This window comes from Salvelinus namaycush, chromosome 39 (assembly GCF_016432855.1).
Source record: "Salvelinus namaycush isolate Seneca chromosome 39, SaNama_1.0, whole genome shotgun sequence".
NCBI lineage: Eukaryota > Metazoa > Chordata > Actinopteri > Salmoniformes > Salmonidae > Salvelinus > Salvelinus namaycush.
In genome coordinates this window covers 15,382,460-15,405,462 of record NC_052345.1, presented here as the reverse complement: position 1 = coordinate 15,405,462, position 23,003 = coordinate 15,382,460, and the positions used below count along the sequence as shown (strand labels likewise).

At 45.9% G+C, this 23,003-nt stretch overlaps 2 protein-coding genes across 3 annotated transcripts in view; both read left to right on the top strand.

Moving 5' to 3' along the window:
* Positions 1-18,168, top strand: part of LOC120032820 (SEC14-like protein 1) — a 69,479-nt gene extending 51,311 nt beyond the window's left edge. The window contains exons 5-16 of the mRNA XM_038979007.1: positions 6,966-7,094; positions 7,662-7,974; positions 8,121-8,230; positions 8,453-8,642; positions 10,594-10,682; positions 10,786-10,856; positions 11,554-11,725; positions 11,885-12,019; positions 12,241-12,375; positions 12,865-13,122; positions 13,500-13,678; positions 15,187-18,168. Coding sequence (XP_038834935.1) covers positions 6,966-7,094; positions 7,662-7,974; positions 8,121-8,230; positions 8,453-8,642; positions 10,594-10,682; positions 10,786-10,856; positions 11,554-11,725; positions 11,885-12,019; positions 12,241-12,375; positions 12,865-13,122; positions 13,500-13,678; positions 15,187-15,286 — 1,881 coding nt within the window. The 3' untranslated portion in view covers positions 15,287-18,168. The remainder of the gene's footprint in view (positions 1-6,965; positions 7,095-7,661; positions 7,975-8,120; positions 8,231-8,452; positions 8,643-10,593; positions 10,683-10,785; positions 10,857-11,553; positions 11,726-11,884; positions 12,020-12,240; positions 12,376-12,864; positions 13,123-13,499; positions 13,679-15,186) is intronic.
* A 1,972-nt stretch (positions 18,169-20,140) lies between these two features.
* LOC120032534 (endonuclease V-like) overlaps positions 20,141-23,003 on the top strand; it is a 58,454-nt gene continuing 55,591 nt past the window's right edge. For both annotated transcript variants that reach the window (XM_038978674.1, XM_038978676.1), the window contains exon 1: positions 20,141-20,273. In XM_038978674.1, coding sequence (XP_038834602.1) covers positions 20,230-20,273 — 44 coding nt within the window. In that variant the 5' untranslated portion in view covers positions 20,141-20,229. The remainder of the gene's footprint in view (positions 20,274-23,003) is intronic.

Genomic DNA, 23,003 nt, shown 5'->3' with positions numbered 1-23,003 from the left:
TCCCAGTCCTATCTAACACACTCCACTCACTGACATTCGACACTCTCACTCCCAGTCCTGTCGAACACACTCCACTCACTGACATTCGACACTCTCACTCCCAGTCCTATCTAAGACACTCCACTCACTGACATTCGACACTCTCACTCCCAGTCCTATCAAACACACTCCACTCGCTGACATTCAACACTCTCACTCCCAGTCCTATCTAACACACTCCACTCGCTGACATTCAACACTCTCACTCCCAGTCCTATCTAACACACTCCACTCGCTGACATTCAACACTCTCACTCCCAGTCCTATCTAACACACTCCACTCGCTGACATTCAACACTCTCACTCCCAGTCCTATCTAACACACTCCACTCGCTGACATTCAACACTCTCACTCCCAGTCCTGTCTAACACACTCCACTCGCTGACATTCAACACTCTCACTCCCAGTCCTATCGAACACACTCCACTCGCTGACATTCACTCTCACTCCCAGTCCTATCGAACACACTCCACTCGCTGACATTCAACACTCTCACTCCCAGTCCTATCGAACACACTCCACTCGCTGACATTCAACACTCTCACTCCCAGTCCTATCGAACACACTCCACTCGCTGACATTCAACACTCCCAGTCCTGTCTAACACACTCCACTCGCTGACATTCAACACTCTCACTCCCAGTCCTGTCTAACACACTCCACTCACTGACATTCAACATTCTCACTCCCAGTCCTATCTAACACACTCCACTCACTGACATTCAACACTCTCACTCCCAGTCCTATCGAACACACTCCACTCACTGACATTCAACACTCTCACTCCCAGTCCTATCGAACACACTCCACTCACTGACATTCAACACTCTCACTCCCAGTCCTATCGAACACACTCCACTCACTGACATTCAACACTCTCACTCCCAGTCCTATCGAACACACTCCACTCACTGACATTCAACACTCTCACTCCCAGTCCTATCGAACACACTCCACTCACTGACATTCAACACTCTCACTCCCAGTCCTATCGAACACACTCCACTCACTGACATTCAACACTCTCACTCCCAGTCCTATCGAACACACTCCACTCACTGACATTCAACACGCTCACTCCCAGTCCTATCGAACACACTCCACTCACTGACATTCAACACGCTCACTCCCAGTCCTATCGAACACACTCCACTCACTGACATTCAACACGCTCACTCCCAGTCCTATCGAACACACTCCACTCACTGACATTCAACACGCTCACTCCCAGTCCTATCGAACACACTCCACTCACTGACATTCAACACTCTCACTCCCAGTCCTGTCGAACACACTCCACTCACTGACATTCAACACTCTCACTCCCAGTCCTGTCGAACACACTCCACTCGCTGACATTCAACACTCTCACTCCCAGTCCTGTCGAACACACTCCACTCGCTGACATTCAACACTCTCACTCCCAGTCCTATCGAACACACTCCACTCGCTGACATTCAACACTCTCACTCCCAGTCCTATCGAACACACTCCACTCGCTGACATTCAACACTCTCACTCCCAGTCCTATCGAACACACTCCACTCGCTGACATTCAACACTCTCACTCCCAGTCCTATCGAACACACTCCACTCGCTGACATTCAACACTCCCAGTACTGTCTAACACACTCCACTCGCTGACATTCAACACTCTCACTCCCAGTCCTGTCTAACACACTCCACTCGCTGACATTCAACACTCTCACTCCCAGTCCTATCGAACACACTCCACTCACTGACATTCAACACTCTCACTCCCAGTCCTATCGAACACACTCCACTCACTGACATTCAACACTCTCACTCCCAGTCCTATCGAACACACTCCACTCACTGACATTCAACACTCTCACTCCCAGTCCTATCGAACACACTCCACTCACTGACATTCAACACTCTCACTCCCAGTCCTATCGAACACACTCCACTCACTGACATTCAACACTCTCACTCCCAGTCCTATCGAACACACTCCACTCACTGACATTCAACACTCTCACTCCCAGTCCTATCGAACACACTCCACTCACTGACATTCAACACTCTCACTCCCAGTCCTATCGAACACACTCCACTCACTGACATTCAACACTCTCACTCCCAGTCCTATCGAACACACTCCACTCACTGACATTCAACACGCTCACTCCCAGTCCTATCGAACACACTCCACTCACTGACATTCAACACGCTCACTCCCAGTCCTATCGAACACACTCCACTCACTGACATTCAACACGCTCACTCCCAGTCCTGTCGAACACACTCCACTCACTGACATTCAACACTCTCACTCCCAGTCCTGTCGAACACACTCCACTCACTTCACTGACTTTCAACACTCTCACTCCCAGTCCTGTCGAACACACTCCACTCGCTGACATTCAACACTCTCACTCCCAGTCCTGTCGAACACACTCCACTCGCTGACATTCAACACTCTCACTCCCAGTCCTATCGAACACACTCCACTCGCTGACATTCAACACTCCCAGTCCTGTCTAACACACTCCACTCGCTGACATTCAACACTCTCACTCCCAGTCCTGTCTAACACACTCCACTCACTGACATTCAACACTCTCACTCCCAGTCCTATCTAACACACTCCACTCACTGACATTCGACATTCTCACTCCCAGTCCTATCTAACACACTCCACTCACTGACATTCGACACTCTCACTCCCAGTCCTATCGAACACACTCCACTCACTGACATTCGACACTCTCACTCCCAGTCCTATCGAACACACTCCACTCACTGACATTCGACACTCTCACTCCCAGTCCTATCGAACACACTCCACTCACTGACATTCGACACTCTCACTCCCAGTCCTATCGAACACACTCCACTCACTGACATTCGACACTCTCACTCCCAGTCCTATCGAACACACTCCACTCACTGACATTCGACACTCTCACTCCCAGTCCTATCGAACACACTCCACTCACTGACATTCGACACTCTCACTCCCAGTCCTATCGAACACACTCCACTCACTGACATTCGACACTCTCACTCCCAGTCCTGTCGAACACACTCCACTCACTGACATTCGACACTCTCACTCCCAGTCCTGTCGAACACACTCCACTCACTGACATTCGACACTCTCACTCCCAGTCCTGTCGAACACACTCCACTCACTGACATTCGACACTCTCACTCCCAGTCCTGTCGAACACACTCCACTCACTGACATTCGACACTCTCACTCCCAGTCCTGTCGAACACACTCCACTCACTGACATTCGACACGCTCACTCCCAGTCCTGTCGAACACACTCCACTCACTGACATTCGACACGCTCACTCCCAGTCCTGTCGAACACACTCCACTCACTGACATTCGACACGCTCACTCCCAGTCCTGTCGAACACACTCCACTCACTGACATTCGACACGCTCACTCCCAGTCCTGTCGAACACACTCCACTCACTGACATTCGACACGCTCACTCCCAGTCCTGTCGAACACACTCCACTCACTGACATTCGACACGCTCACTCCCAGTCCTGTCGAACACACTCCACTCACTGACATTCGACACGCTCACTCCCAGTCCTGTCGAACACACTCCACTCACTGACATTCGACACGCTCACTCCCAGTCCTGTCGAACACACTCCACTCACTGACATTCGACACGCTCACTCCCAGTCCTGTCGAACACACTCCACTCACTGACATTCGACACGCTCACTCCCAGTCCTGTCGAACACACTCCACTCACTGACATTCGACACGCTCACTCCCAGTCCTGTCGAACACACTCCACTCACTGACATTCGACACGCTCACTCCCAGTCCTGTCGAACACACTCCACTCACTGACATTCGACACTCTCACTCCCAGTCCTGTCGAACACACTCCACTCACTGACATTCGACACTCTCACTCCCAGTCCTGTCGAACACACTCCACTCACTGACATTCGACACTCTCACTCCCAGTCCTGTCGAACACACTCCACTCACTGACATTCGACACTCTCACTCCCAGTCCTGTCGAACACACTCCACTCACTGACATTCGACACTCTCACTCCCAGTCCTGTCGAACACACTCCACTCACTGACATTCGACACTCTCACTCCCAGTCCTGTCGAACACACTCCACTCACTGACATTCGACACTCTCACTCCCAGTCCTGTCGAACACACTCCACTCACTGACATTCGACACTCTCACTCCCAGTCCTGTCGAACACACTCCACTCACTGACATTCGACACTCTCACTCCCAGTCCTGTCGAACACACTCCACTCACTGACATTCGACACTCTCACTCCCAGTCCTGTCGAACACACTCCACTCACTGACATTCGACACTCTCACTCCCAGTCCTGTCGAACACACTCCACTCACTGACATTCGACACTCTCACTCCCAGTCCTGTCGAACACACTCCACTCACTGACATTCGACACTCTCACTCCCAGTCCTGTCGAACACACTCCACTCACTGACATTCGACACTCTCACTCCCAGTCCTGTCGAACACACTCCACTCACTGACATTCGACACTCTCACTCCCAGTCCTGTCGAACACACTCCACTCACTGACATTCGACACTCTCACTCCCAGTCCTGTCGAACACACTCCACTCACTGACATTCGACACTCTCACTCCCAGTCCTGTCGAACACACTCCACTCACTGACATTCGACACTCTCACTCCCAGTCCTGTCGAACACACTCCACTCACTGACATTCGACACTCTCACTCCCAGTCCTGTCGAACACACTCCACTCACTGACATTCGACACTCTCACTCCCAGTCCTGTCGAACACACTCCACTCACTGACATTCGACACTCTCACTCCCAGTCCTGTCGAACACACTCCACTCACTGACATTCGACACTCTCACTCCCAGTCCTGTCGAACACACTCCACTCACTGACATTCGACACTCTCACTCCCAGTCCTGTCGAACACACTCCACTCACTGACATTCGACACTCTCACTCCCAGTCCTGTCGAACACACTCCACTCACTGACATTCGACACTCTCACTCCCAGTCCTGTCGAACACACTCCACTCACTGACATTCGACACTCTCACTCCCAGTCCTGTCGAACACACTCCACTCACTGACATTCGACACTCTCACTCCCAGTCCTGTCGAACACACTCCACTCACTGACATTCGACACTCTCACTCCCAGTCCTGTCGAACACACTCCACTCACTGACATTCGACACTCTCACTCCCAGTCCTGTCGAACACACTCCACTCACTGACATTCGACACTCTCACTCCCAGTCCTGTCGAACACACTCCACTCACTGACATTCGACACTCTCACTCCCAGTCCTGTCGAACACACTCCACTCACTGACATTCGACACTCTCACTCCCAGTCCTGTCGAACACACTCCACTCACTGACATTCGACACTCTCACTCCCAGTCCTGTCGAACACACTCCACTCACTGACATTCGACACTCTCACTCCCAGTCCTGTCGAACACACTCCACTCACTGACATTCGACACTCTCACTCCCAGTCCTGTCGAACACACTCCACTCACTGACATTCGACACTCTCACTCCCAGTCCTGTCGAACACACTCCACTCACTGACATTCGACACTCTCACTCCCAGTCCTGTCGAACACACTCCACTCACTGACATTCGACACTCTCACTCCCAGTCCTGTCGAACACACTCCACTCACTGACATTCGACACTCTCACTCCCAGTCCTGTCGAACACACTCCACTCACTGACATTCGACACTCTCACTCCCAGTCCTGTCGAACACACTCCACTCACTGACATTCGACACTCTCACTCCCAGTCCTGTCGAACACACTCCACTCACTGACATTCGACACTCTCACTCCCAGTCCTGTCGAACACACTCCACTCACTGACATTCGACACTCTCACTCCCAGTCCTGTCGAACACACTCCACTCACTGACATTCGACACTCTCACTCCCAGTCCTGTCGAACACACTCCACTCACTGACATTCGACACTCTCACTCCCAGTCCTGTCGAACACACTCCACTCACTGACATTCGACACTCTCACTCCCAGTCCTGTCGAACACACTCCACTCACTGACATTCGACACTCTCACTCCCAGTCCTGTCGAACACACTCCACTCACTGACATTCGACACTCTCACTCCCAGTCCTGTCGAACACACTCCACTCACTGACATTCGACACTCTCACTCCCAGTCCTGTCGAACACACTCCACTCACTGACATTCGACACTCTCACTCCCAGTCCTGTCGAACACACTCCACTCACTGACATTCGACACTCTCACTCCCAGTCCTGTCGAACACACTCCACTCACTGACATTCGACACTCTCACTCCCAGTCCTGTCGAACACACTCCACTCACTGACATTCGACACTCTCACTCCCAGTCCTGTCGAACACACTCCACTCACTGACATTCGACACTCTCACTCCCAGTCCTGTCGAACACACTCCACTCACTGACATTCGACACTCTCACTCCCAGTCCTGTCGAACACACTCCACTCACTGACATTCGACACTCTCACTCCCAGTCCTGTCGAACACACTCCACTCACTGACATTCGACACTCTCACTCCCAGTCCTGTCGAACACACTCCACTCACTGACATTCGACAAAATCTATTTTGATACAATCTCGTGCTGTGTGTGAATGTGTTGTCTGTGCTTGATACCGTCACAAAATTCCCTCCTACTATCAGTATTTGTTGGCATATAACGGCACAACCTGTCAGTATTGGTATAATGCCAGTGGACAGTGTCATCGGTACGCACTCCCACACACAGCTGAGGATTTGTGGCTTGTAGTGTGCGTCAGCGCTTGGCACAGTCATATTGCCGTGTGTGGTTGCCACGGTAACACTTGCATCTTCTTTTTCGTGTGTGTGTGCAGGCCCACCCTGAGAATGAGGACTGGACGTGTTTCGAGCAGTCGGCCAGCCTGGACATCAAGTCGTTCTTCGGCTTCGAGAGCACGGTGGAGAAGATAGCCATGAAGCAGTACGCCAGCAGTATCAATAAGGTGTGTGTGTGAGCCGGATCTGATCAGGGTCATATTCATTAGACACTAACAGTAAGTAAACAGACAAAGGTAGCGGGACTACCTGAACCTTGTCCAATAAGAAATGTTGGCTTTCGTTTATCGTTGGTACGTTGCGCCCTACTGAATACAACCCAGATGTATCCTATTTAGAGAATTCACCAGACGTTAAACATTCCCCTCATGCAAAAAATGATGAATCCAACTAGGCTCCATTTCAACTCAATAAGTAAATTGACATTCCAATTTTTAAATGACCTAATTGTATTGGGAATTTAATTCATCCCCTGCATTGAGTTAAATGAAAAGGAACCGGCCCAACCATGGAATCCAGTGTTAATACAGCAGACATGCCATTGGGCCGTGAGTGGTGAGGTCTAGTGCTAAGTGGCTCTTATTATGTAATGTAAGCCAATTTGCCGAGCCAGTGTAAACAAAGGTAAGCTCCTATTTAGCCTCCTTCCATATTAGTAACTCTAACTCTCTCTCTTCCTCACTCTGTCGCTCTTTCTCTCCTCCCCCCCCTCTCCCTCCCTCCCTCGTCTTCAGGGTAAGGAGATCATAGAGTTCTACCTAAACCAGCTAGAGGAAGAGGGGATAAGCCACGTGCCCCGCTGGACTCCCTCCCTGGATGCTCCCTCCTCCTCCTCCGTCACCATCAAACCTGTCTGTGCCACCCCAAAGCTCCTCCAGCTGGAGCTGCCTGTCACGCCCGCCGTCTCAATCCCCGTGTCCACGGATGCCAATGACCGTGAGATTGCCAATGCCAGCAATAATGATGCCACCCAAAGTGATGCCACCAGCAACGATGCCACTAACCAACCTGACGGCCAGACGGAGAATCAGACGGGCACGCCTGATGGTTAGTACTAATGAATGATTGAGAAACTGTTCCAAAGTTTCAATACGTTAAAGTGGCGTTTAGCTGTGTGATTGATTTTGAATGAGATTGAATTGACTGACTTGAGAATTCCCCAAATTGTGTGTGTGTGTGTGTGTGTGTTGTAGACAAGTTGGATGCAGACTACATCAAGCGCTACTTGGGAGACCTGACGCCTCTGCAGGAGAGCTGTCTGATCAGACTACGACAGTGGCTGCAGGAGAGCCACAAGGGCAAGGTGAGACCCACACACACACCCGTACAGTTTTCAATACACGCATACTAAAGCATATTCTATCTTTAAAATCATACTCTGCTACTTGAGACACAAACATAGAGGCATGTGTGACGTGCTCACACGCGCACGCTCTTACCCTGCCCCCTCTGAACCCCCGCCCCCCCCCCCCCCTTGAAGACCCTTACCCTCACTCCCTCCTCTCCCTCCTCGCCACCTTTCCAGATCCCTAAGGACGAGCACATCCTTCGTTTCCTGCGGGCCAGGGACTTTAACATGGAGAAGGCCAGGGAGATCCTGTGTCAGTCCTTAACATGGAGGAAACAGCACCAGGTGGACTATCTGTTAGAGACGTGGACCTCACCACAGGTCCTCAATGACTACTACACTGGAGGGTGGCACCACCATGATAAAGGTATGGAGACGGAGAGAAAGAGATGCCCGGGCATGCGCACGCATACACGCACACAATTAGTCGCTAATAATTGTCACGGAGTCTTGATTTGATGTAGAGGGGCAGTCTGATGATGATCACAAAATACAGTTGTCGCTCAGAATTAGACACACGGCACAAACCCTCCTGTACTCGTGTTATTTACGCATGGTAAAATAAAACTGTTGCGTGTGTCCTCTTTCTTTGTAAGTTGTTAACAGAAGTAACTTCCCAAAATGTCACTTTTTATTTCACTGTAATAGAAAGAGAAGTCCCTGTCTGAGCCACAACGTCCTGTCATACACCATATTCGTCCAACGAAGGAATACAACTTAGAATTGACTGCATTGCAGTTCACCAGTCCCAGTTTCAAAAACATTGTTATTGAAACTGCACGTCTTCACGGCAGTCCCAAGGCATTGCCCTCACCACACAATTAACTGTAGAAGAGCCTAGTTTGAGGAGTGGAATAGCCTTTCACCTGTTAAGCAGCGCGAGAGAAACGCCTCAAAAAGCTGGTACTGGAGTCTAACGTGGTTTTTGAAGTCCAGTCATTGCACACCCAAATAACCATTCGAAGTGCAATCGTGTGTTAAACTGTTTTGATGACCACGATTGGAAAAAGAGCTACTGTTTTTATTTCTCAATCTCAACCGGTAATTAAAGCGAAGCCTCCCATTCGCCGTTGAAGTGCATAGGCTAAAGTCAACTGTAGGCAGGCTATCAGCAGGTCACCCACCACTTTACAATGGGAGCTTGAGGCAGTATAATTGTTTGAAACTTGAACGTTTTACTTCACTTCAAATAATGAGGCATGTCTTACCTTGCTTCAAAGTAGCATAGCCAAGATTCCAGCATGATTTTATAAAGACTTCCCCATACCATTTAACCAGCATGAATTTTATAAAGACTTCCTCATACCATTTAACCAGCAGGAATTTTATAAAGACTTCCCCATACCATTTAACCAGCATGAATTTTATAAAGACTTCCCCATACCATTTAAACAGCATGAATTTTATAAAGACTTCCTCATACCATTTAACCAGCATGAATTTTATAAAGACTTCCTCATACCATTTAACCAGCATGAATTTTATAAAGATTTCCTCATACCATTTAACCAGCATGAATTTTATAAAGACTTCCTCATACCATTTAACCAGCATGAATTTTATAAAGACTTCCTCATACCATTTAACCAGCATGAATTTTATAAAGATTTCCCCATACCATTTAACCAGCATGAATTTTATAAAGACTTCCTCATACCATTTAACCAGCATGAATTTTATAAAGACTTCCCCATACCATTTAACCAGCATGAATTTTATAAAGACTTCCCCATACCATTTAACCAGCAGGAATTTTATAAAGATTTCCCCATACCATTTAACCAGCAGGAATTTTTATAAAGACTTCTTCATACCGTTTAACCAGCATTTCTCACCTGTTCTATTGGTTTTCATATTAACTTTGGCTTCTGGACAACGAAATAAAGGCACAACCCTGGTCAACCCATCCTAGTTGTTGCTATTAGATTCCCCATCTTTCTACGTTTCTAGCAGATATTTTCATCTCTGTCATATTTGGAACCACTTGCATTAGGGGTACTGTTTTAGAGCTGTGTTTTACCACTAATTGCATTTTGGCAAGTGTTTGAAAATGATGCTTCATTAGCTGCTTCATTACAGGAGTTGCATGTTCAATAGGTTATAGGCTTTTGACTGTTTAGACGATAGGCTTGCTATTGTTGCGTGTTTCTCGTAATGAAAAATATCTATTCCTTATATGCATTCATAATATTTTACTGTTTAGAATTGTTTTTACCGTTTGTTGACTGGTTAATCAGGGTTGGTTAGCCGGAAGCAAAATAGACCGAAATATGCATCCCTAGACTATACAAATATACTTATGTCTGTGTGACTTCCAGAGGGTCGTCCTCTCTATATCCTGCGTCTGGGACAGATGGACACCAAGGGGCTGGTCCGGGCCCTGGGGGAGGAGTCTCTACTCAGACACGTGAGTGGGCCTCGTCTGCTGTCAATCACACATGTGGTAACTAAAGTGTGTGTGTTTCTGTGTGTGTGTAAGCATATCTACATTGTGTGTTTTAACCCTTCAGGTTCTATCCATAAACGAGGAGGGCCTCAGGCGCTGTGAGGAGAACACCAAAGTCTTTGGCCGACCAATCAGGTACACACCCCGTTGCTGTTTGGTAGTAGCACCACCACTCCCTCTGATAGGTCAAGTGGAGTCTAAGCCATATTGCATACACCCATCCAGGCCTCTCAGATCTACAGGACACAAGTTCTGTGGGAGAAGGGGACTCAACAAGTAATGAGTCCTATGGGGCCTCTGTAGCTGTTGCTAAGCTAATGTGTATCATGGGAATTGCCTTGGTGCAGTGGGGTTATTAACGCAGAGACTGCGGAGTGTGCTCTTTAAAGTTAAAGCTATCTCTAGGCAAGATGGAAAGAATGTGGAGGGTTCCTCTCTGAAAGGTGTGGGTGAGAGAGAGAGACAGGGGGAAATTGATTAAGTGACAGAAATGGGGCGAGTGAGAGGTGAAATGGAAGAGAGAGGGAAGGGAAAAAAGAGAGAATGTGAGAATAGGGGTGTTATCTGGCAGCTGTCGGGCTTATCAGATGGACGTGACTATGGAGCGAAGCCATACAGGAATGTTTCTCAAGTGTGCTAGGGTGGAAAGCCATGGAGCTTCCCTCACGTAAGACAGAAGGAGCGAGAGAGCCCCGGATTGAGAGAGTGGGAGGAATCTGTCTCCGTTTTTTGCCGTCAGGGTCGAATTTGGAAATGTAATGTGCATAGTACTTCAAATCTGTGCAGAGTACTTAAAATATTCTCCATCCTCCTCTCGCTCTCTCCCCTCTAGTTGTTGGACGTGTCTGGTGGACCTCGAAGGGTTAAACATGCGCCACCTGTGGCGACCGGGAGTTAAGGCCCTTCTGAGAATCATTGAGGTGGTGGAGGCCAACTACCCAGAGACCCTGGGACGTCTGCTCATACTGAGGGCTCCTAGAGTCTTCCCTGTGCTCTGGACCCTGGTGAGACACTATGAAATGCTATGGCTGGAGACTCCTAAAGGGCACCCTATTCCCTATATGGTGCTTATAGGGCACTAGATAAGCTGCAGTTAGGCATGATGTATTTAGGTGGGAGCAGTAGGGTGTTGACTCGTCCCACCGTCTCTGTCCTGTGCACAGGTGAGCCCCTTCATCGACGAGAACACCCGTAAGAAGTTCCTGATCTACGCTGGTAATGACTACCAGGGCCCCGGTGGCCTGCTGGACTACATAGACAAGGAGGTCATCCCTGACTTCCTGGGAGGAGAGTGTATGGTGAGTCACTGTGTGGGGGCGCGTGCGTGTGTGGTGTCATGTGTGGTGTCATCACCCAACATAGTCACATTGTCGTGTGGTTGCCATGATAACGTTTGTATCCCTTTTTCGCGTCTGTGAGCGTCTGTGCATGCATATAAATGATATTGTCCTTGTGGAGCAGAATGACATGTACTTCCTATGACGTTTTAGTTTCTCATATGGCCTAATTCTGTGTGCAGTGTGAAGTCCCAGAGGGAGGCCTGGTTCCCAAATCTCTGTACCGTACTGCAGAGGAGCTGGAGAACGAAGACATCAGCCTGTGGACAGAGACTATCTACCAGAGTGCCAGCGTCTTCAAGGGAGCGCCCCACGAGGTGAGCCCCAACACAGTGCACCTCGGCTGGGGTGGAGCAGAGAGGACTCGAGGAGAGCGGGGCGACTGTGGCCTGAGCTGGAGCTTTTGAAGTTGTTTGTGGGGGGGAGAAGGAGAAATAAGTTCCTTGACCGACACTGCCACCCACTGGAGAAGTCCTGGAAGTGCATTCAAACTGATCTTCAGACATTTAGCCACTGTTCTGTCACAAATTGAACGTTGCTTTGAGAGGAATCTGCACCCATTTGTTCTTTTGTTTCTGTTACATAAAAGTAGATAGATTATATAATCTGTTATAAAAGGAGCCATGTGGTAACTAGTCGGTAGAAACTGCTGTCTTATCTCCCTCTGTCATCTGTTCTTTTCTCTCTAATTCTTTTTCAATCTCTTTCTTTTACTTCTACTCTTCTCATCCCTCCCCCTCTTTCTCCTTTTCTCTCCCCTCCCTCCTTCAACCCTCCTCTCTTCATCTCCCTGCGTTCCCTCCCAGGTGGTGCTCGAGATCATCGACGCCGCCTCCGTGATCACCTGGGACTTTGACGTGTGTAAGGGCGACGTGGTCTTCCACCTCTACCACTCTAAGCGTGCCCCCCAAACCCCCCGCAAGGACCCCCTAGTGGGGCAACACAGCAGCGTCACCACCCCCGGGGGGAACAACGTCCAGCTCATAGACAAGTCCTGGACCTTAGGCCTGGACTACAGCATGGTGGAGTCACCACTCACCTGCAAGGAGGGGGAGAGCGTGCAGGTCAGCACTGGAGCAGCACACTAGCTGTTCATAGTATTGAGAAAGACATCAGGCATGCAGGTGGCTCTTTGTCAGTGCCTGAGAATCTCTTGACTGAATTAATGAATTAAGATTGACTTCATGAAAATATACAGGTTTGCGTATTACACCAATGTTGAAACCAGTTGTTTAGTGTTAAGTGTGATTTTTAAAATAACAATCAGATTGACCATGATTAAAACCTCTCTAATGCATCTCTTTCCCCCCACATCTCTCCCTCTCGCCGTCCCTCTCCTCCCCCTCTCGCCGTCCCTCTCCCTCTCGCCGTCCCTCTCCCTCTCGCCGTCCCTCTCCCTCTCGCCGTCCCTCTCCTCCCCCTCTCGCCGTTCCTCTCCCAGGGTTCCCACGTGACCAGGTGGCCCGGGTTCTACATCCTGCAGTGGAGGTTCCACACCATGCCGGGCAGCGCCTCCACCAACCTGCCCCGCGTGGACGACGTCCTCGCCTCCCTGCAGGTCTCCTCACACAAGTGCAAAGTCATGTACTACACAGAGGTCATTGGCTCCGAGGACTTCAGGTGAGTAGCAGTGTGTGTGAGCTGATACCAAATGGGTCATCAAAGTAAATGTATTTTTTTTTTAAATCGTACTATATTTTGTGTTATTATTGTATTGTATCATCACTTTTTTCCATTTTATATTTTTTGTACACAATATTGACATTAATGTCCATTGTAGCCATTATGAAGTGCCAAGTGTAGGCTTCCCCTCCTAAAGAGAGAGGTGTCCTTTTTACCCTCCACTCTTTCTTTTCAATGCGCTCCTGTCCTCTTGTCGCTCACCAACCCCTCTTTCACTCCTTCTGTCTCTTCCTGTGAAGAACGGCTTGCTTTGACGTTCAAAGTTTGTAAGTGGACTTGTGTTCCTTTAGCTTTGCATTGCGTTTGGTTGCTTACGAGAACTCCCATTTAACAGTTAACGACAGCTCTAAGATGCTAGCATCCTGACCCTTCGCGTATGGCTTTATTTGAGCATTACCTCACCAGCAATGCTAGGCTTTTGTGCTTCAGCTAGAGAAAGGCCACTCACACTCACTAAGCTAGCTAGTCTCACCCTTGCTTGCATGAATGACTAACAGACACATGCTTTTTTTGTTTCGAGTTGCCTTCCTCCTTTGCCACGAAGGGCTACCTGTATTTCAGGGTTCCCCAACTGGCGGCTCGCGGGTGGTTTTATTTATTTTCATGTGGTTTTATTTATTTTCATTGTTGGACATAAAAGACTGATAAAAGGGATTTTTAATTCAGGAAATCTGTTCCCAAGTATTCCCATGCATAATAGAGGCACGTGACGTCATACAAATCTAAGTAAATGTAAAATTAATAGGTTTTATTTCAAATATGATATCTGTTTGAGCTTCTTGCGGTCAATTTACAGTCTACAAATGATTTGTAATTATGTTCCGGCCCCCCGACCACCTGCTCAAGACAAAATCGGCCCCCAGCTGAATGTAGCTGATGATCCCTGCTGTGTTTTTCTGCCGCTGCAAATTGGTTGATATGGATAAGAAGTCTTTTCATTCATGCCCCTCAAAACTGTCACTGAAGCATGAGAGACCATGTTTTAGTCACCGTGGGTTAGAAGAACCTATTTAGTGCAGTATGCTAAATGAATGTCACACAGAGTGGATTCACCTCCGTTTGGTTTGACTTGCTGCATGAGCCACACTATTCGGCACTGGACTTGACAAAGCAGGAGCTTGAGCTGGGCATTAATACCAGACCAGGGATCAAATACTGTTTGAAATCATTTCCTATGTGACAATAAAATAAAATAAAATTTATACTTAAGCTGTGCTTGATAGAGCTTTCCTTTTGCAATATAACCAATAAACGAGTTCCACAAGTGCAAACCCCTCCCACCTATCACAACTAATGCAAACACTCAAATAAATTGAAACATTTCAAATAGTTTTTGCACCCAGGTCTGTTTTAAGCCCATTTAGTATGTAGTTCTAAAACCTTAGGCCAACAATAATAAAACATTTAAATAAATTAATCTAACCTTTTTTTTTTTACTCTCTCAGGGGCTCTATGACCAGTTTGGAGTCGAGCCACAGTGGTTTCTCCCAGCTCAGCCACGCCACCTCTAACCACTCCCAGTCCAGCTCCATGATCTCCAGGTAGAGGACTACAACTCTTGCCAAGGACTACACTTCTTCCTCTTCTGAACTACAAGTCCCAGCTCCTCCAGCCTTCACAGTCCACACTTTCCGCCCTAACCACCTCAAACCTGTACTACTATTAGTCAGTCACAATGTGGATCTGAAGCATGCTTGCACAACAGAGGATAAAGAAAATGTCGGCAGTTGAGAAACTGAAAACAAAGACTTGTGATTTAAAGGGCTCCATTTTTCTTGCAGCAGGCTGTGTATATATCTTCCCAGCTTTCTCCTGGGCTGCTGAACAGAACGTTGGCAGAACATTTTCTGCTTGCTGAGACTTTGGTAGGTGTGGGAAGTGTCGCACCCATGGAGCGCAATGCCAGATCAAGCAATTGTTACACTCATTTAAGAAGCTGTGGGACTGGATTAAAAACGGGATGCGTCGTTACATATATGCATTAGAACACTTTACGCGCATGCACACTTCCAAGGTGTTGGTGATACTGGATGTGCTGTTACATAAGAACATGGACACTTTTTATAGGTTGAAGAAACGGGAAGCGCTGTTACCTGCAGACAAACATGCTCAAACATAGGAAGACACACAAACACATACTGTATCGACACAAACGATAAACACACCTGCAATGACATGCAAAAATACACAGTATTTGCCATATCACCAGTGGGGTTTGTCTCTACCTGGTGAATTGTTTATAGGTCAAGATTGGGGTAAAGCCGTAGCGAGGTATCGTTTAGAAGCAATAAGCAGAGTTCGAATTTTTACTGTTGACATAATTACATTTCTATTTATCATAAAAATGTGTGTATGGAGGTTTGTCCTCATGGGTGCTATGTGCAATGTATAGGTGACCTTCCAGTTCCTGGGTGACTAGATGGACGGACAGACAGGCACATTTTAATTTAGCTAAACTTTCATTTGGAGAAATAGCCAAAAGAAATTGCCAGAGGTTATTTTGGAAATTGGAATTCACAAATGGAATTTGAATTAACACATTTTGAATGTGTTCGCAAATTAATCTACACGTCTCTTTTTGGCACGAGACACTTAACCAGTGATTCCTTTTAAATTCTTGAATTTCAATTACTCGGACTTGAATTTGAATGGATTCCGCCCCAAAATGAGTGTTTCCCGTCTCTCCCTGACTGCAGGAATGAACCTGACCCGTAGCTAGGTGTGGTGTGCTTTTGCTATCCAATGGAATGTCCCGAACTGTCAGGGTCACAGGTTGAATAGGTCAAACTGCTATTCTTTTTTAAAGGTGTGGATATAGAGGGAGGAAGTGAATGTTTTTTTGTGGTGAAAGCTTAATCATTTGCTACTGCTCCATTCATAGAAATGTATTAATGCGTACATGTACTTGGGCTAGTTGGATTGTGTTTTCAGTAAGAGTGAAGTGTGTTGCTGCATGCTCATATGGGGATATGGTTGATTGATGATTTTAGTTTAGGAGTTACCATAGTAACTACTCATGAGCCATTTGTTAGGACCATTTTAGCCTTTGTAACTAACCATGTATATAAGAAATATATCTGCTTGGTTAGGGGACACCCCCTTTGCCTCGACTGAGGGAAGTGGACGAAATTGACGATGTTTCCATTGTAATGCAACGTACCCATGCAAATAATGTTCTGTACAGCCACCTTGTGCTTCTAAAGCACCAAAGACCAGCCAACAAAAAAAACTCTGTTCCATCTTCTAGTTTCAATGTTTGTTTTTTTGTCACGCTAGTTTGGAGTGTTTTAGGGGCTGTTTTGTGAGCTTCAAGCTCACGGAAGAGATATTGAACTTTTCTACAGACTGTAGGGCTGTTTCAAACGTTCGGTAAGCTTTTGCCTTGCATTACAAGCTGAGGCTCTCTCAAGACAAGTAAGCCCATCCAGCCTGGTCAGTGCCACCATGCTGCTGCTTGACGTTAGAGGGCCAAAGACGTGTTTGTTGATGGGCGTCGGATCTCACTCCCAAGGATTATCGGCCAATCAGGACCCGTCTGTTTTTAACAGCTTTTTGAGATGCTACTTTTTTTAAAAGATGATAACGAAACCCCAAAAGGTCAAAGTGAATCGTCTAATGTCTAACTGGAATAACGTGAAGTGCTTTGCTCACTGAAGAAAGGATCCGCTCAGAACGAGGGCTGTTCAGAATGAACTAATTTATTAAGTTTTAGTGATTGAATGGAATAATGAATAACTGTAAATGTCTGTAAGGGTGTCACCCATGTCAGGTCTGAGGATGTGTAGTTGTACGTGACTTATTTTCTTCTGTACTAATTTTAACCTTGAAGCATGTCTAGAGATAGACTAGGATGGTATCCTACTTTCGGGTTCTTTATCAAAGGAAACTCATATTTTCCACAATGCGTAACATAATATCAACACAATGTGTAACGTGCTCAACGGTTCACCAAGCTGTAGAGGTTCCAGTCCTGAATTGGTATTTGTTCCCTCTCACAGTCCTGTCGTGTTCAATGTTAGTTTTTCCTCAGCAGAGTTGGAACAGCGCTTTAGAAGTGTCTCACTGTGTTGTTTTAAACCAGAGACCGATTTCTTCAGTTACCTTTCAGTTTCATCAGCTGACCTCAACATGGGGTCACTGCCACGACTGAAATGTGTCTGCTATGTAACCCGCTTTGCTCTACTTCTGTCAACCTTCACTTCTACTTATCTCATTTACATATGAGGGCTATTTCTGTCTTGTTTGTCTGTGTCACCAACCATATCCTGATTTCTCCATTTCTCATCTAGCCTCCCTTCCTATAAGACAATGATAATGTTGCATATCTTTATTTCCCTTGAAATTCATAATGTTTAAAGAAAGAACTTTGAATTAATATAAAATAGCGCCTTTACAATTTTTCAAACCATTAAACTTGAATTATGAGATTTCAAAGTTGTCTTGTTTGTGTAACATATCTTTCTATGTTTGATCCGGCTTCAACCTGCAATGCACGCAGCAATCTTAGTTTAAACTCAATTTGACTGTGTCAATGTGGATACATTTAGTTAGCTCAAGTCACCTACATACAGATATCTCAGACAAAATGATAATCAGAAAGAGTTGAACATTGAGTGGATGAATAGGTGAACCGATGGATGGATGGGATTACGTGAAAGGTGGGTTTTTAGACGGGAATGGAAGATGGTCACTGAATTACAGGCAGATAGTATTCACTGGGGACCAGTTTGAAGCCTAAAATCTCATTTGAAAGTGCTTTCTTGGTAACAACAGAAGTAAATTACTGTATGGTATTGAGGAGCTGTCCAAGGTACTACTGCCTAATGCCCACTAGGTGGCAATCATCAAATATAGAACAGAATATGTACAATCAAATCAAAATTGTATTTGTCACATGAACCGAATACAACTGTAGTAGACCTTACATGCTTACTTACAAGCCCTTAAACAACAATGCAGTTTTAAGAAAAATAAGTAAAAAAATAAAAGTAACAAATAAAGAGCATCAGTAAAATAACAATAGCGAGGCTATATACATGGGGTACCGGTACAGAGTCAATGTGTGGGGGTACAGGTTAGTCGAGGTAATATGTATATGTAGGTAGAGTTAAAGTGACTATGCATAGATAAAAGAGAGTAGCTGCAGTGTAAAATAGGGGTCTGGGTAGCCATTTGATTACCTGTTCAGGAGTCTTTTCAGGGGGTAGAAGTTCAGAAGCCTTTTGGACCTAGACTTGGTGCTCCGGTACCGCTTGCCATGCGCTAGCAGAGAGAACAGTCTATGACTAGGGTGGCTGGAGTCTGACAATTTTTAGGGCCTTCCTCTGACACCGCCTGGTATAGAGGTCCTGGATGGCAGGAAGCTTGGCCCCAGTGATGTACTCAAATCAAATTTTTATTTGGCCGTACGCACTACCCTCTAGTGCCTTACGGTCGGAGGCCGAGCAGTTGCCATACCAGGCAGTGATGCAACCAGTCAGGATGCGGGTCCACAAACTAAAGACAAGTTTGGATTTGAGCTGCACATTTTGTACAATGCATATGTTATGAGTCTGTCTCAGTTGTGTTTGAAAGACGGTACAAGTGCCACTGCAATGAAACTGCTACATGTGAACTTTTGTGTGACACTTGGTGTTTTCAAGATAACTGGGAATTCGGGAAAAAACTAGGTAAAATCATAACGTCCGTGGTCGTCAGCTCTAGAAGGATACCCGAGTTTCCGACTTGGAATTCCAACTTGGATGATCATTCAAAACGAATCACAGTCGGAGATTTCCAGCTGTTTTGAAAGTAAAGAAGTCGGAAATTTCCGAGTTCCCAGTTGTTTTGAACGCGGCAAGCGCTGTTTGGTTCCGCCCATATGGAGAGACGTTACGAAACAACACAAGGTACGACCAAAGATATTTATAGCTAACCCAAGACAGTGCATCTGTGTCGTTTACAGTTGGAGCAAATGCAGCATAGTGGGCAGAACATGCAAGGAGGTGGACAAAGCCAAGCACGAGCTAGCGAGATCCTATTGGTGCGTTGTAGCATGTATTTGCATATTTTCTTTAGGGAACACCTCTGAAGTGCGCGTGTGCACAAACTCAATTCGACGTTGCACTCCTTCTAAACAACGCCCCCTTTTAAACGTTGGCAAAGCATCAAGTCTATAAAAAATGTGTGCACTATGTTCGTAACAGATTATAGTTTTGGGAACAGAAATGTATTGAGAGCAAATTTTTCAAAGATGAAAAAATGTGCAGAATGTCGGCCCAGTTTAACCTAGTTCCATCCTCTCACACTACCCGCGACTGTACTTCCTCTCACTACCATATTTGGTGGTGAGAAAACGAACGCTTCAGGTTTATAGCCCCTGTGAAGCGTCTGAGTTTATCCTTCTGTCTGTGGTATAAACGTTATTTTTATACGTCAGTGGTACAACACGGAAGAAGGTCTTCGCTGCAATAATTTGACACTTCTGCTTGTTCACTTCGAATAACTACATGTCTATTCTTCCTCAAGAAGAATTGGTCAAGAAATGGGAAAGGTCAGACACGTTTCTCTTAATTTGACATAATAAAATGGCAATATGTAAACTCTATTTCACAGCTACTCGCAGCGAAAAGGAGCACGCGCTGCTCCTCCTCACCTGTGTCATATTGTCATTTGATTAGGACACCACAGACAGGTGTGACAGCTAGCTATCTAGCTAGCTCACATAATTTGCTAGCCCCCTGGTAGCTACAAATACAGTGCTTTCTAGCTAGTTAGTATAAATAAAGACAGACATTACAAGAGGCAGAGCAGTTGTCTGGCACATGGAGTAGTGGCGGTCAGTGCCGTTCAAGATGAGGGAGGATGATTGTATTTTCATGAGCATGGCCCTATTTTTCTATTACAGCATATTGGATGAATGTCATTCATATTCCATTCACCCAGTTCATTGTAACAGCAATATGTTTAGGCTACAACTTTATACTCAAATTGTCCCTATACCCATCATGAGGTTGCCACAAGCTAGCCTATGAATGAAAGTTTACAACGTAGGTGCACACAGGTGGAGAGATACATTTGAGGTGACGGACAGTGACATTCAATACACACTTGCCTGTATCAAGCTGATATAGGATGTAATTATTAGTCCAACAGTTGCAAGAGTTTCTATTGGACAAATTCAAGTACGTGTATCCCCGTTTCTTCCGTTTAAGAAATGTTTTTCAACAGAATCGGTGGAATGAACATACCCCTGATCACGCTGTATTCCTTCTCGCATCCATGGGCTCTCCTCCTCTCACCTCTTCCCTTCGCTTGTGGACTTCAATGCACAACACATCAGTTGTATGTGACCAGGCGGAAAAACCTTTCCAGGCCAAACCGCTAAACACAGCCTACATCGTTGTCACCATATTAGCTAAAGTAACGTCATAGCATAGCTAATAGAACTAACGCGTTAGTAAACCCGCTACATTCATGCAGTAACTTTACAGTGTACAGTGAGTAAGCAGTTACACCGGCAGGCCCCGGTAGCAATAAATTAGTAAAACCTTGACTTGGAAGAGTTCCAGTGTTGTGTTGGATAGTCATAGCCAGCTAGCTAACACAGCATCCCTCTGTTTGAGCAGGGTGTTTCAGTAGGCTAAACTAGCCAGCTGCATTTGCTAGCTAAGTAAGTAAAACTGAAAGTGAAAAAAATGACAATCTCTGTATATATATTTCTTTCTTGCTTCTCCATTTTGGAAGAAATTCATTTGTTCAAAACTGTTCAACTACTCTCTTTGAGTCAACTACTCACCACATTTTATGCATTGCAGTGCTCTCTAGCTGTAATTTAGGCTTTCGGTACTAGATTCATTTTCTGATCCTTTGATTGGGTGGACAACATGTCAGTTCATGCTGCAAGTGCTCTGATAGGTTGGAGGACATCCTCCGGAAGTTGTCATAAGTACTGTGGAAGTTTGTGGAAGGGGGTGCCATCCATGATCCTCCTAAGTTTTGTATTGAAGTTAATGTACCCAGAGGAGGACGGAAGCTAGCTGTCCTCCGGCTACACAATGGTGCTACACTACAGAGTGCTGTTGAGGCTACTGTAGACCTTCTTTGAAAAATAATGTGTTTTAATCAATTATTTGGAGACATGATTATATTTAGCATAGTTCTATCAACAAAAAGGATAACTTTTGTAATGTTTTACCATTTTTATTTTTATGAAATTCACTGACGAGGATGGTTCTCCCCTTCCAACTCTGAGGTATCTCATAACTTTGAACCAACTAACAATTTGTTGTCCTCCCCATTTCAATCTCCACTGTCATGAGTTCACTAGCTACACAAGTTCAGTTCCACCCCTAGCCGTTTGGAGGCCCTAAGGGATAGTTCTAAGTTTACTGGGGTGGGTGAGGAGGGTTGTCAAAATGTGTATGTTTTGTGTTTTTGGGGGGGGGGCACAGGGTAGGGTAGTGCACAATGGTGTAAAGTACTTAAGTAAAAATACTTTAAAGTGCTACTTAACTATGTTTTTGGGGTATCTGTACTTTACTATTTATATTTTTGACAACTTTTACTTCACTACATTCCTAAAGGAAATGATGTGCATTTTACTCCATACATTTTCCCTGACACCCAAAAGTACTTGTTACATTTTGAATAGCAGGACAGAAATTGTCCAATTCACGCACTTATCAAGAGAACATCCCTAGTCATCTCTACTGCCTCTGATCTGGCGACTCACTAAACACAAATGCTTTGTTTCTGAATGATGTCAGAGTGTTGGAGTGTGCCCCTGGCTATCCGTAAATAATTTAAAAAAACACTAACAATTGTGCCATCTGGTTTGCTTAATATAAGGAATTTTAAATGATTTATACTTTTACTTTTGATACTTAAGTTTAAAACAAATAATTAGGTTTACTTTAGATACTTAAGTATATTTATAATCAAACACTTTTACTCAAGTAGTATTTTACTGGGTGATTTTCACTTTCACTTGAGTCATTTCCTGTTAAGGTATCTTTACTTTTACTCAAGTATGACAATTGGGTACTTTTTCCAGCACTAGTAGTGCATTTTATTCCCTGCTTTACAATCCCATTTTGCAGGCTTTACTATAGAATTTCTTCCATATAGCCACATTTTCTCATCTGCTTCCCCTATCAAGCTGTTTTCGTACTTCCCTTATGCACCACGCTTTTCTGCATGCTTACTATACTGTCAACTCTATTCTGCCCTCTATCCATAGTTACAATAGTGGTAGCTGGATTGTTTGTCGAGATCTGCAATA